Source organism: Neocloeon triangulifer, unplaced genomic scaffold, assembly GCF_031216515.1.
Source record: "Neocloeon triangulifer isolate White Clay Creek 2 clone unplaced genomic scaffold, ASM3121651v1 ptg000012l, whole genome shotgun sequence".
Lineage (NCBI taxonomy): Eukaryota > Metazoa > Arthropoda > Insecta > Ephemeroptera > Baetidae > Neocloeon > Neocloeon triangulifer.
Genome location: NW_026775554.1, coordinates 7,402,016 through 7,417,224, shown reverse-complemented (window position 1 = coordinate 7,417,224; position 15,209 = coordinate 7,402,016). Strand labels below are relative to the sequence as shown.

The 15,209-nt window shown below is 33.9% G+C and overlaps 1 protein-coding gene across 1 annotated transcript; it reads left to right on the top strand.

Annotated features, from left to right (window-relative positions):
• Positions 1-1,031: 1,031 nt before the first annotated feature.
• On the top strand, positions 1,032-15,198 carry LOC132197252 (phospholipase B1, membrane-associated-like). Its single transcript, XM_059620411.1, has 8 exons — positions 1,032-1,200; positions 10,473-10,578; positions 12,462-12,684; positions 13,056-13,282; positions 13,569-13,725; positions 14,014-14,168; positions 14,362-14,530; positions 14,587-15,198. The coding sequence occupies exons 2-8, from the start codon at positions 10,474-10,476 to the stop codon at positions 14,760-14,762; spliced, it is 1,212 nt and encodes a 403-aa protein (XP_059476394.1). The 5' UTR covers positions 1,032-1,200; position 10,473; the 3' UTR covers positions 14,763-15,198.
• The last annotated feature ends 11 nt before the right edge of the window (positions 15,199-15,209 follow it).

Below are 15,209 nucleotides of genomic sequence, written 5' to 3'. Positions count from 1 at the left end.
TCTGCACTATTAAAAGAAAAAAGTTTAAGAGTACCAAAATTATTTTTTTAAATTCCTTCAAAAGATTCAAGATTAATTAATTTAAATCAAAAACGGTAAATTTCATAAACGAACAAGATTTTCAAGTTTTTTTTAACTCTTAATAAACAGCTAAACCTGCAACGCACATAGTGTATGATATGACCGCGTATCTTGTGATCTCTGAGTTAAACGAGAATAGTTGATATGTAAAAGAGGATGACCACGAGACTAGTTCTGCTAGTTTATTCAGCGCTGAACATCAGCGGGAATCTTTCATTAAAAAATCGCTACGTGCGAATTCTCATGCACGCATCAAATTCCTATAAAAGACTGGCTGGACTGGCCACTGGCCTCTAAAACAGGAAATTATTGAATGATTTGGATGTAAAAATAAAATACAACTGATATTAAATTTGACAAAATTTACTGCACAAAATAGAAAGTAACAGGTGAAGAAGAGAATGAAAATTTGTTGGACGGTCTGAAAACTTGTAATTAAGATTTTAAAATTAATGCTGATAATATTATTTTTAATTCTGTTTGTTTCCTCGCCTATTTTATTGTCTATAAAAATTTCCTAAACTAAATTACAAATAAAGTGAAATAATCTTCAAAACTGTTCATAACGAAAAATGTTCAAAAAATAATTAAGATAATTGAAAAGGCAGGAAAAGATGACAAAGTTAAAAATATTTGTAAAACATATTAACCGTGGAGATACGATGTTCCACGCGCTATTCTAGAAAAATTAACATGTGTAAAAACAGTTGATAATTTTTCTTGCCTATCCATGCCTATCCAAGCCGGCAGTGCGTGTGCGTTGTTAAAGCGAGCAATTTCACATTAACACGGGAGCGCGTGGCTGCCAATTAACGAAAGAGACGCAACCTTCCGGTTCCCACCTCCGAAAAAGTTGCGTACAAACAACGTGCTCCTGACCTTGCCCGCGAAGAGCGCAGCGAATGCAGCTTTGCCGGCGCACGAGTGAATCGGCGTGTCGTGTGGTCGCGATCAGTGGCGGTGGCAGATCGCCTGCGAATAAAATATAATCACACAGTACTTTGACGTCGGCCGCCCGAGCGAGGAGCAGCCTTTTGGGCTCAGCGCCGAGAGCTGCGAAACCACACCAGCTGCGTCGCCGCCAATCAACCCCAACAGCCAACAAATCAGACTCACAGGGTGAGCAATTAACGCACTTATTTGCTTTTTGTTCTGTTCAAAAGGAAAAATTTCTTCAATTTTTATCAAAAGTCCATTTTTGCAAATCTATTGAAAACAAAAAAGTAATTATTATTCTCCGAATACAAAATTAAAAATAGTTTTATTTTGGAAACTAAAATTTTTTAAATTAATTTGTAATTTACTTAATTGATTTAGTGAATTTTTAATAGATCCGATTAAAATTTGAATGGCCAGTTTTTGTATCGCAAAAATTTTGCACGTCAAAAAGTTTTTGTGTTGCAGAAACCCATAAAAAATTTTCAAATCAAAATTCTTGAAGTATTTTATTAGGAATTGCACATTTTAATTGAATATCAAAACACGTTTTAAAAAGGTTTCACTAAATAAAAAAACGTTATTATTTGATGGGCATCAAGTTACAAACTTATACATTAAACAAATATGTATAAATTTAAAAGAAGCTCACACAGTCACTCAGAAAGGGTAAAAGCTGGATTTTGCAGTTTGAATAGAATATGGGGTAAACTCGATCTAAAAAATTCCCCCTTATTTAATGTTTAAGTTTTTCAAACTTTAAATATGTATAACGTAAATTTGAGTTGTCAAAATTAAATCAAATAAAGATAAAAAAAAAATGGGACCCTAATTTTTATTTTAACTAATTTTTTGTATAGAAAATTTAATTTAAAGCTTAGGTTGCTTGTTCATTCAGTATAAAATTTTTATTCCACTTAATAATTTACTTAGAAAACATTCAGAGCTTTATTTGACTTTTTATACAGTTGAGATTTTTTTAGAAATCTTTCTTTTTGCTACGTGAGTCTGGGCCATGAAAGGCTACTATGGAAAGTGTATTCATGAATTGATTCAATTGATATTTTGGCATCATTTGAACAATAAGCACTTCAAGTCCATCGATCAAATGCATTTAAAGGTTTTCCTAATTGCAAATTCATGCATTTCATCGCCGGCGCCTTGAACGGTATTTGCAACAACCTCGGTGGTCATTTTTGAGAAAAGTCTTTGAAAGCAAAATCAATCGGCGCTCATGGGTGTACGTATTTGAAGCTGTACGCAATGACATCAAAATTGCATTGTTGCTCACAATAAATCGAGACTAATTACTCACAATACCATTTCAAAGCTGCTTCGTTTTGCCTTGGCCTCCGCGCGTTGCTTCTCGCGAAGTGAACCGCATGCTTGACCTGCGCCACAAACGAGAGTCCCATATGACGACCCTGTTAGAAACATCCGATTGTAGATAAAATTTCTTTTCCTACATTTTATGGCCCTCTCAAATTTTTTACCACGCATTTCCTCAAATTTCCGGGTCTGCTCTTGTTCTTTCAAACTACTTGTTAGTCTTCTGCCTGTCCTTTACTGGCTGCAAACCGGTTATTCATTGCGCTTAACTAAACTGTCAATGTCAAATCATTGTTATCCCTTATCCCTGCTACCTGGTATCAATCTATGACAAACAGCAGGGCGTCCGAATAATTTTTTTTTTGCATTTCGAGTTCGCTTTAAAAATCACGCCCCAAAAATTTATTAAATCATTTTATTCTGCTTTCAAATAGGATTAATTATGTTCTAACATCACTCTTCACTAAATTGCCTTTACGAATTTTCCACTCTCGTTTGCATTCACTTTTCCCATTCAATTGTAACTTGATTACTTTACTCTTACATAATTTCGATGAAATTGAATTAAGTTAATGGCAAAACTGTAAATATTAAGTAAATACAATTAGATAATTTTATATTTATAGCCGTGTCCAAATGATCGAAAAAAAAAATATAAATGTTTATAAAATTTATTTTATATTTTATTATTTTTTATTAAGAAGGCGAAAAACGTGAATTTCTAATTGGTATCTGTAAATCATTTTTTAAATTTCAGATGTCCTTTTCCACTCTTCATTAAACATTCAATATAATCGTGTACCCAAAAGTTAAAATAATTATCAGACCGGACTAGTCGTTACGCTTTAATCAGATTAAATACGCAAATAGACGCGCTAGAGAGAAATCAAACGTGCGTGTTGCACTTTAAGGCTGGAAACCGTGACCCTGAGGAGAGTGTATTGAGGCGAACTGGGTCGCGCAACCAACTCCCTCAAAGGAGAGTCCGTCCGATTGTATAATAATAATGATCTAACACAGTCATCTCTCCGATTCCGGTGCTCAGTAATGGCTTTTGCGTGAATCAGATGGCTAATAGGATTCAAATGAAAATTTCCAGCGAATCACTCACAACACGGTTGGCATTGGAAAAATTCTGTGAGGCAAGGGATTTGGAAAATGAACTTCACTTCTATGCGATTTGTCCTTTCTCTTTTCTCTTTTGTGAAGGAAGGACGAAAATTGATAAATTTGTGCTTAAGAAATGAGCCACACTCATTTATAAACTGTTTATTTTAGAATTTCCTTGAGAGAGTAATATGTAATTGCACTAGTCATGCAATGCTTGCTGTAAGCCTTGGAAAATTGCTTAAATTTTCAATCAATCGTACATTGTCAACCAAATTTAGATCCTGCTGATTAACTGGAGTAATCAAAGAGTATTTAAATTTAATTTTTTTTTTCAATTTGATTAATTTTTTGATCTTTCAAACTATTTTGCTAATAAATTTTTGTTTGTTTGCTCCATTATTACATTATTTTTTAAGTTTTTAAATAAGATAATACCCAAATGTGGGAATATTTATTTTATTTTTATGAAATTATTTTATGATTATTTAATATAATAGATATTTATTTTTATCAAAATGATTGACAGTATCTTAGCTTTCTAAGTAAAACTGATTCTGGAATAATCGAGGCTGACACTTTAATTATGGGACGTGTTGGCGAGAATAAACCTTTTTAACAAGAAGGCTGTGGATGCGCCGTGCATTGTCAATAAACGTTTTTTTGTTTCACAACCGTGTGTGCGCCCAGAGCCTAGCTGGCCGACTGACTTAGTCCTAAATCGTTTACGGTGGCATTGAGTTCTCGTAGGTGCTGCTATGGTGACCAATATTTGTTTCATTCGCTCCTTATGTCAATCGAGTTGTTGCCAGCGGGCGTCCAGTCGTCCATACAAATTAATCGCGTACATCGACAGACGATTCCACAATGCACACCAGATGTGTGAAGGTCGGAGAAAATCAATCAGACAAAGGACAAGATGAGCATGATTTTCTTTATTTGCTCACAAAAATTTGTTAAAAGCAAAGGTAGTGCAGCAATTGATCTTCTAATAATTAGATAAAATGAGGACAACAAATTTAATTTTTATTCCATTGACGATTGGAAGGTGTTTAATTTAAAAATATTAAACAATATTTGTAAAACTTTTTACTATACAAAATAATGATCGTTTCTGCATTTTTTAAGTTTAAAAAATTATTTTTAATTAATATAATTACAATTAACAATTACAGCAATTTTTCTGAGAAAAATTCGGGCAATAAAATTTTTCAATGAAACTGCAAGTATGGTGTAATTTACCGTCTCATTACTAATTACCTCGATAGCACTCTTGATGAACCCAGCAGGTTGCTGCCCTTCGAGCAAACATGCTTGTATAAAATGCGGATGTGGTTAAAAAACGAAGAGGAATAAGGAAATGATGAATGTAGAGTAAGATAAGACAAGCTTTATTATTTTCAAGAAGGTCTTTTGAGCCAATTTTAGAATAAATATTATATGTTTGCCCTAATTTTTTTTATTTTGCTATGAAAATAAAAAGGAAAGACGTGCGAATCGTGACGGAATCACGCTCTGCTATGTGTGAACTTGGAATTTATTCATGACAATGAAAAGCATCGCGATTGCATCAACCGAAAGTGAGAAGGATCGCGAGCCACGGGCCGCTTCATTCTCTCATTAAATTTTGATTCACTGCCTGATGCTCGGCCGCGTTCATTTCGCACGATTAATCAACCTGCTATAATGCAGCTCTATTGAATTAGCACTCGCAGACAGGCTATTCACCGTCAGTCGGCTTGTTACATTATTCTTCAGCTGTTTTTATACAAGGAGTTAATAAAAGCGTGTTTATTAGCATTTGATTGAGAGATTATTCGCATCATCCACTTTAATTAAAAGATTAAACATGCAATTAATTGTCCAGAATTATCTTCGTAAAACAATTTTCAAATTAATTTTTAGCATAAGAAAATTCACCGTACAGTTCTTATAAAATTTACATAATCCTGATGTACGTTTGATAAACTAAAATATTCCAATTAAAACGGTTCAGTAATAGCAATTCACGACCTCATTGAAAATTTTTGTCAGAGGAACAGAGCCACTAACGGTTGTATCAGGTTCGGCCTACAAGGAAATTTTTTTAAATATATAATAAAATTAAAGAGAGCACATTTTAGTTATAAAAATATGATAATAAAACACGCATTTAAATAATATAAACAAAATAAGTACACTTGTTTTTGGAAGAAAAAAAATCAACAAGATTTCCACTCTTCCTCCGACTAAATAATTTCATGTAATTTTCTACCAACTTTTGTCCCCGTTTAACGCAGTTTTTATCCCACACACACTCACACACTTTTTGCATGTTATCAAAGTTCCATAAGCGTTTTAACGCCTTTATGAAGAACACACAAAACTTCTTAAGATTGTTTTAATTACGAAAATTAAAGACGTGCTAATGGCAAGCCTACAAAGAAAGGTCTATGATTAATGCGCATAAACTCCTGTTTCTTTTCTTGAAAACCAGCACAGCTGCACCAATGGCCTCGCGGCCGTGGGAGCCCCTTTTCTCCAATTGCATACTAGAGCGTCTTGTAAACAGCACGCGTTAATTAATTCTGTACATGTATATTCGTTTTCTAATATAAAAAATTTATTCTCCGACACAAAACTCAGATTTGGAAACTTATAGCAGCAATAAATTAAAAAATTCCCTTCCTGTTTTTGCCAAAGTTGAAAACAAAAATGCTTGCAACTGACGTCGCCCAACTTCCGAAAACATTAATAAAATCAAATTATTTGTTGCTTCTTTGACAGGGTCAAAATAGAATGCATGTCCGAGCTGCACCGAACCGTTCACGCTTTGCTTGCTCAGCTGAGCGAGTTCAAAGTTAAGGTATCTATCGGAGGCAAGCCCTTGCACCGACGGCAAGGTCGACGCCTTTTCTGATACACTGGGTTAGTAATGCATAGAAGAGAAAAATCAAGGAAATCGCATTTAAACAGAACTAATCGCGTGGACCTTCGACGTAATATGTTGGAACATTTTAACAGAATAACTGCCGTGTCTAACAACAAAACACCCACGACGTAATAAAAGTGTGAACATGAAATTTTCCCTAAAAAAATATACGCCTAAAAATTGAAAATTCAAAATATTTACAAAAATTATTATAAAATCAAGTTATTTGTTTATGTTTTTCATCAAAATCGGCTTTTTATTTATTTTTGTCATTTTCAATTTTCTCACGGGCGTGTGAGGTCCACGCCTGCGGCCAGTCAATACCTCTAATCTGGTGTGGTTGGAAACACAATAGCCAGACATAATTCGACATGCACGAAGCTGACGAGCAAGGTTAAAATGCCACTGGATAAAAAGCGCTCAAGATTCCTTTGTGCGACAAAAGATTTGACATTCGGCTGCGTTGAATTCGCGAGTCTGCGATTTTTTCCTTTGTTGGGCCATCAATCAGCAAAACAAATATTGTGACGGGCTGTGTCTCCGATGATTGTCTGCACGCTTTCGATGGACAGCTTGAGAGAAAAGTGACTTTGCATTTTTTTTGCGCGAGTGTAAGACAGGGATAAAGAGATTCCCGCGGTCACAACTGCTTGTTTACTCTATGGGCAACAACCTTCCAGTGAACTTCACTTTAAATAAAATTTAAAAATAATTCAATTTTTTGGATCAAACACGAATTTTTCTATCAATAAAATTTATCTTTAAATTAAAAAATAAAATTAAATAAAAACATTTATAATGATACCAAGTTATAACATAATATTTAGATGCTTCAATTCTTGAACGTTTACTGAGAGATTTTCTATGAGTTTGCTAATTGTAATAATCTATTTTGCATGTACTGTTAAAAGAGAGGAAAATTTCAATAGTTGTCCACTGCCGCACTGCCTAATTTGCGAAAAACGTCATTCAGGAAATATCAAATTATATTTGTAAACAGAGGCCCGCAGTTCCTTCTAGTTTTAGGAAACGACCTCAGCCGCTAAAAATCGTTCTCACAAATTTTCGCCAAAACACGGAAGCAACAATTTAATTAGTCCTCCGTTGACAGAAAAAAGTGGAGAATTCTAAGAGCAAAGCCAGGAGCCAATTTGTTTATATAATTTTTTTTATCAAAATAAAAAACGAAAAAATTGTTCAAATTATTTGTTTTCTGCATTAAACATGGAATTTCATTGAGGGAAAAGGAAATAAATGACGTTAAAACTATGAGCGTGCGTCAGGTTGATGACCTTGGACGGATTTTGAAAGGTCAACAACTTAAGAAGATCATTTTGCATAGACAAACGTGTTATAGACCATCGATCTGCCTATCTGAGTATGTTAGGATAATCGCATGGTTTTTACTCTAATTGTCATTTCAATAGTTAATTATTTTTCCTGTTTTCCATAGGACTATTATAACATCAAAAATATGCAAGGATCTTTATTATTTTCACGCAATGATGTATAACAGAAAATAAGAAAATGTACGCGCTGATAAGCAAAAATAGAATCTGAGAAAGCGGTAATAAGCAAGCAGAAGTTAAGGAAACGCAAATAATTTTGTGTGCGCGTAGAAATATTTGATTGCGGGTTTCAGGAACAAGATTTGCTTAAGTGTAGATTGATCGCAGCTACATTGAGATCAAGAAAATTTTCATGGTAGCACAATAATTACGCCAATTTAATGCAAGGCCGATTGGTAGGAAATTTTTCAACTTTTTGGAAGCTCCATGCTTATCATCGATTATTAGCAACGAAAAAATTAGATTAGAGGGAGGCGGGTCTTTAGCTTTTCATTTCTTATGGTTCTAATGGATCTCTAAAATTATATATTTTTTTAATAGACAGACAGTGACAATTAATTAAATTTTAATTAAATTTATTAGCATATATAAACTGTAAAGCAAAAACTCGCGTGCTGACTTGCAATTATTTGCATCCGCTCGTCTAGGTTAGCAATAAATCTACCTGCGTGAATGGCCTCACAGCTCCTTTAATCTCTAAATCATTTCGCTACACGCGTTTTGTAGTAAGTCATAATAACGATTGACAGGGAGCACACGATGGCTTCATCATCTTCCTAATAGTGCAAAAAAGCAAGTCAAGATCAAGGCAATAAACCTGCGGTTGCAGTAACAGGATGAGAGCACAAAATCATTTTTTGCCTGTTAAAATGAATGAAATCCATTATTCTAAAGGCATACAAAATTTCATTCAAGATTCGCTATTGCGTCTATTTTGAATCAAACTTGGTCATTTTTTTATAATACCAAATTTGCAAACAAGTTTTACCATTTTAGAAAAAGGTAGAACTATTTACTGAATATAAATTTTTTGAGCAACATGCTAATTTGGTGTAAACATAACAGCTAATTAAGGAAGTCTCTAAAATTCAAAGTTTGAGGAATGAATTAAGTAAAACTCATTTGAATAAATACTTGAATAATCGTGATCTCATAAAGCCGCACAAAGCATTAGTAAATACGAAACTCTTGAAGTCATTGCCAGTCGTCGAGACTTTTCAAGTTCCGCCTATTAAGTTTGCCAAAAATTAATGTTGTCTCGCGCGAATTTCACGGCGCTATTGACTCAGCAAATAATTAAATAATATACCTCTGCGCGTTGATAAATTATATTATTTGCTTTGCGAATAGAAAAAAATGCCCAAATGACTAGACAGAAACCTTGGTGAGTTCAAATGAAACGAAAGAATGAAAAAAGTCGAGTGGTTGGCACGCCGCCGCAATCGTATTAAATAAAAATATATGCACGCGAGAAGTGCATTTTTATTATTTTGAAAGAAAGCCCTGCACGATTCTGCAGCATCATTAATTAATAAATATTTCACGCGTCTGACCGTCACGCAGATCAAAACGTACAATCGGAATGTGCACCATCGCCTTGGCATGAATTACTGGGTATTTGTCCAACTGGCATTGACTTCTTCAAATGAAGGGCTTTAATTCGCTCTTTAATTCATGTGCAAACACATGATAAAATTTTTCTCTTTCTCAAAAATAGATAAACAACATAGTAGGCTTATATTTGTTTAAACATTATCATCATCACAGTTCATTTTAATAAAAAATTAAATATATTTTTTTTAAAATTTAAACAAAAAATTAGTTTTAAAAACAAATAAAATATAAATCATTCAGATTTATGAGAGTAGAAAATCAAACTGTTTACAGGATACTATTGCTATAATCATACTGAATCATACTATTATTAAAATGTATAAGAATTTTGAAAATATCTAGTATTATTCCTCATTATACCTTCAAGATTTGAAACAAATAAAAAAATGTTTTGTGATACACACTCTGAACAATCAATAATATTTAGTTTGCTCTGTTGACTTAATTTCAAACTTTTAATTAGGATATTATTTTTAAGACGGAAATAATTGTTCTTTAGGTCACTGAATTAATTTCCTTAATTAATAGATACAATTTTTCATTGGTATTACAGCATTCCATTCTTTTTCAGTGAAAACCACGTTCTCCTACTTGAAAATTGCAATTTTACAATTCGTTATTCACACTCACAACACAACAGGTCAAAGATTATTTGGAAAAATAAAATCATCTAGAGATTTATTTAAACTTGTTTTGTAGCATGTTTCCATTAATTTACATTACATATTATTACAGATAATTCATTTTAAACATTTTAAATTTGTATCCCTCATGGTTTTCAATGGTTTTCAGTTAAAATCTGATAATAATTTTTGAGTGAGCAAACTGTTAATAAAGAAAATAGAAATTGATTCGTGGTTAGGAACTGCACGCGCGGAATTCAACTTATTTTTGAGGATTCCCGCTTGAGTGAAAAAATTATTGCACTCTTGTTATTTTCGTTGGTTTTGCTAAGGTGAAACTAAACGCGAGGGCAGCCACTCATAAAAAACGGCGGCCACACGCCACCAACTTTCTTTGCTTTTTCACTTTTGCTTCTCAACTGGTCGCGTCAACTGCTCAATTCCCTTAGATTTGCAAAAATGGACTTTCGCGTGGTGCGGGCAAGGAAAAAGGGCGTTTGATCAAAATGCAGAAATTTTCAGGATGGTCGAGTTTGGTGCAGAACGGGGCTCCGGGAAACTGCTGCTGTGTGTATTGCTCTTGACTGCCGCTGCCGAAGCCTTTTTCCTGCCTTTCCTAGATATTAAGGTAATGACGATTTATGTTCTTCTTATCTTCCTTTTTTCTTGCACTTATTTATCAAGTCATAAACAGATGCTAAATATTAGAGCACTTATTTTTAATTTGAAAATAAATTATTCATCCCTTTTGAAAATTAAAAATCATGGATATGCTAGGATTCATTATTGGAGATTATTTTCTTCGAATCTAAAAATTTATTTGGGACCGTTCATGAATGATTTAAGATGAATTGGACAGATTTTTTTTGTTACGAGCACCACTCTGATTTTTAGATATGTTGTTAGGGTTGATGAGAAACTACTTTGACCAAATTTTGAGACAAAAATTTTTAATACTTTTTGAAATATTCGGGTTTTTTGAAAAACTAAAAAATGCTTATATCTTTGCTCGTATTAATTTTAAAGTCATGAATTTTCACTCCAGTAGGTAACTTTTTGTTCTGAACAACTTTGCTGTTGATCAAAATGTCGTAGGTCAAAGGTCAAGGTCACTAAAATGCATTTTGAGTTTTTAAGGCCCATTTTCTCAAAAAAGTATATTTTTGATATTTTTTGTGTAAATGCAAAAAATGTAGGCCGTTAAATTCTACATCTGGTCAGCAAAATTCGCGATGGCGTTATTTTTAGTTTTTAAGATATTTTCATGTAAAATTAAAAAGATGCGTTTTGCCGATATGCCGTATTTTGATATTTTTCTGTTTTTTCATTTCTAGGAGGACTAGAGCAATGCGGTTTTCACTGTTATACCCAATTTTTAATTCTGAACAACTTTTCTGTTGAATAAAAATACCTAGGTCAAAGGTTAAGGTCAGTAAAATGTATTTTTATTTTTCAAGGCCATTTTTCTTAAAGAAGCATACCTCGGATTTTTTCCGTGGTATAGGAAAAAATGTAGCCCATTAAATTCTACATCTGGTAGATAAAATTCAGAATGGTGTTATTTTTAGTTCAAAAGATATTTTAATAAGTTTTCAAAAGAGCAAAAAAAAGTTAGAATTTACTATGGAAAATATGTACGGAAATGAACTTTTTAAATACTTATTGAAAAATCTTTTGAACTAAAAATAACACCATTCTAAATTTTACCTACCAGATGTAGAATTTAATGGGCTACATTTTTTCCTATACCACGGAAAAAATCCGAGGTATGCTTCTTTAAGAAAAATGGCCTTGAAAAATAAAAATACATTTTACTGACCTTAACCTTTGACCTAGGTATTTTTATTCAACAGAAAAGTTGTTCAGAATTAAAAATTGGGTATAACAGTGAAAACCGCATTGCTCTAGTCCTCCTAGAAATGAAAAAACAGAAAAATATCAAAATACGGCATATCGGCAAAACGCATCTTTTTAATTTTACATGAAAATATCTTAAAAACTAAAAATAACGCCATCGCGAATTTTGCTGACCAGATGTAGAATTTAACGGCCTACATTTTTTGCATTTACACAAAAAATATCAAAAATATACTTTTTTGAGAAAATGGGCCTTAAAAACTCAAAATGCATTTTAGTGACCTTGACCTTTGACCTACGACATTTTGGTCAACAGCAAAGTTGTTCAGAACAAAAAGTTACCTACTGGAGTGAAAATTCATGACTTTAAAATTAATACGAGCAAAGATATAAGCATTTTTTAGTTTTTCAAAAAACCCGAATATTTCAAAAAGTATTAAAAATTTTTGTCTCAAAATTTGGTCAAAGTAGTTTCTCATCAACCCTAACAACATATCTAAAAATCAGAGTGGTGCTCGTAACAAAAAAAATCTGTCCAATTCATCTTACTTAAATCATTCATGAACGGTCCCATTTAAAAAAATCCGTTTATGCGGTTTTTACGAACGAAAATTTCAAATTTGTATTTCCAAATTTTCTATTGCATTGTTTCAGAATGAAAAACAGGCTGTCATTCCTCGCAACGTACCTTTTCCTTGTCCAAGAGAACCTGGTGCGCGTTCCCCCGAGCGACCCTCTTCGGCGCATCAGCTGCGCCCTGGTGACATTGACGTGGTGGCCACCATCGGGGACAGCCTGACGGCGGCCACCGGTGCCGTGGCCAGGGCCTTCTATGACGTGATCACTGTTGACAATCGCGGCATGTCGTGGAGCGGAGGTGAAAATTAAATTCCAGATAAATTATGATCCAGCCTTTTGCTCAAATCAAGAAGTTTGATATTTTTTCTTGTTATTTAAAATTAAATTTATTTTAACTGTTCGCTGGTAGCTGCAATCCTATACAACAATATAAAAAAGTAAATTTATTTTATTACATAATTTTTTTACAGCAGAACGATGTCATATTTATTGAGTTCCTATCAATATATCAAGTTATCCATATGATTTTATTGATTTATTCGACAAAACGGCTTCACCTCTGGAAACCAATTTTCCTATTTTCTCCTCATAATTTTAATTGATTAAAATTTGGAGCCGGTTTTGCGTTGCGAAAAGTGCGTGGGTGTATCGGTTAGTGGGGTGTTGCAGGAGGCCAGGGTAACTGGCGCCAGTACCTGACGCTGCCCAACATCCTGAAGGAGTACAATCCGAACGTGACGGGCCAATCGCTGGGCGACGGCCTCTCCCAGACGCCCAACGCGCAATTCAACGTTGCCGTCAACGGTGCCATGGACCAGGACATTCCCTTTGAGGCGGTCGAACTTGTCAGGCGAATGCGTGCGGACAGGCGCGTTGATTTTAAAAACCATTGGAAGGTGAAAATAAAAATTAAATTTGAAGAAAAATTATTTAAAAATAAATAAGAAACCTAGTTTTTCAAACTTTATTTATATACCATACAAAAAGTAAGTAATGAATAGTTGTTTAAAAAAATTGTTTATATTTTCTTTAATTTTCACACATTTTAAAATATATTATATGGTAATTTATTAATTGTAAACTAAGTTTTTTGTTATTAAAAAATGCACAATTTTAAAATTACTTTTTGGCTCATTGAACGAGTTGGGAAAATAACTTTGGGTTAATATATATTTTGGTTAGATGATCACAATTTGGGTCGGCACCAATGATCTCTGCACCGACTTTTGCTACGACCCAAATCAGGGTGCTGATGCGCACATGAGGAATCTGCAAAAGACTCTTGATTACCTCTACGAACACGTGCCAAGAGCGTTTGTGAATCTGGTCTCGGCTCCATGTAAGTAGCTTTGCAGAAAATTCTTTGTTTGAACTCTCTAATAACAATTAGATATTCCTTATGTTTTTTTTATTAAGAAAGAACAGAACTTATTTTTTTTTTATTTTTCATAGAAAAAAATATGTAGGAAATCTGTGGTATTTTCTATTTTCAAAATATAGAGCGAAGGCTAAAAAAACCACATAGGAGAGCCAAAAAAGAATTTCCTGTCCTGATTATTTTTGTTTTGTTTAGTATTTTCTGTGCTCAAATTCTGATTAAGATGATAAATATTTTTGTTTGTCATAGATGTTCCGAGCTACACAAAATTGAAGGATTTGCCAAATTTGTGCCTTTCGCTTTTGCCCATTTTGTGTTCTTGTCTCTTTGGAGGGAACGAGGCAGAAAAACTGCGAAATGTTACTTTGATGACCAGAAGGTTCCAAAAGGTTGAGCGAATGTTGGTGAGTCTATTTTGCTTTCTCTTAAGATTTTGCAACAAATTCGCTTCGATATCAAAGAACTCATCATGCGTCATAAAACTATAAGAGTGCAGATTTTTTAAGATATAAGCTTATCTAAAAATTGCACGAAATTCCGATTTCGGATAAGAATGCGCCTTTTTACGCAGCAGAATAAATAAATTGCAAATAATAGGTCGAAAGCAAGAGGTATGACGGCCGTCCAGACTTCGCGCTCGAGTTCCAGCCAACCTACCTGGACAACATTTACCCCACTGTGAGGCTCAACAATGGTCGGCTCACCACTGATTATTCTTACATGTCCATCGACTGCTTCCACTTTTCACAGAAACTACATGCAGTTGGTAATAAATTCAATTTAAATTAAATATTGCTGTAAATCATACTAATTTTTTTGCAGCTGCAAATACTCTTTGGAACAATTTGTTTGAGCCTCCGTGGGAAAAAACCACCACCTGGAAGCCACTTTTCCAGAAGTTCTTGTGCCCGACCACTGAGCGGCCGTTTTTCGTAACAAGAGAAAACTCAAAATCATGGACCAGAAGGAAAACGAAGAACAGACGTCTTGGTAGATAACAAGACCCGTCACTGTTGTAAATATACGATTTCAAAAGTCTGGCTTTGGGAAAAAATATTTTTAATCGCAAAAAACAACTCTCAGGTATGAGATGAAGAGACACTTTTGCGCCTCAATTCTTGCCATTTGAATTCAATGTTTCTGGCCTCATAGGTCATTTTTTATATTAGAGAGAAGTGTCATGTTAGACTGAATTTAGATAAAACCGGTCTTTTCTGCTCGCAATCGATCTTCTGCTTCTTATTTGCGCGAACGGAGCTGGACTCCGTATCAGGTTGCGAATTGACGAAGAGAAGAGCGGCGCGAACAGTAAACAAAGTGCCCGTTCTTTATTTATTTTGTGCTGCATGAGTTTTTTTTCTCCTCTGTGCGGCACGCATTAATTTGATATTTATTTTCTCTATGAAATATGTAGATATCAGTGCTGTGCATTTAATAAATTAATT

Bases quoted from the DNA above. Each gene is read 5' to 3' on its own strand.
- LOC132197252 (XM_059620411.1), top strand. From the start codon at position 10,474: ATGGTCGAGTTTGGTGCAGAACGGGGCTCCGGGAAACTGCTGCTGTGT. The intron at 13,283-13,568 runs GTGAAAATAAAA...TATTTTGGTTAG, and splicing joins ATTTTAAAAACCATTGGAAG to ATGATCACAATTTGGGTCGG. The intron at 14,169-14,361 runs GTGAGTCTATTT...TGCAAATAATAG, and splicing joins AAAAGGTTGAGCGAATGTTG to GTCGAAAGCAAGAGGTATGA.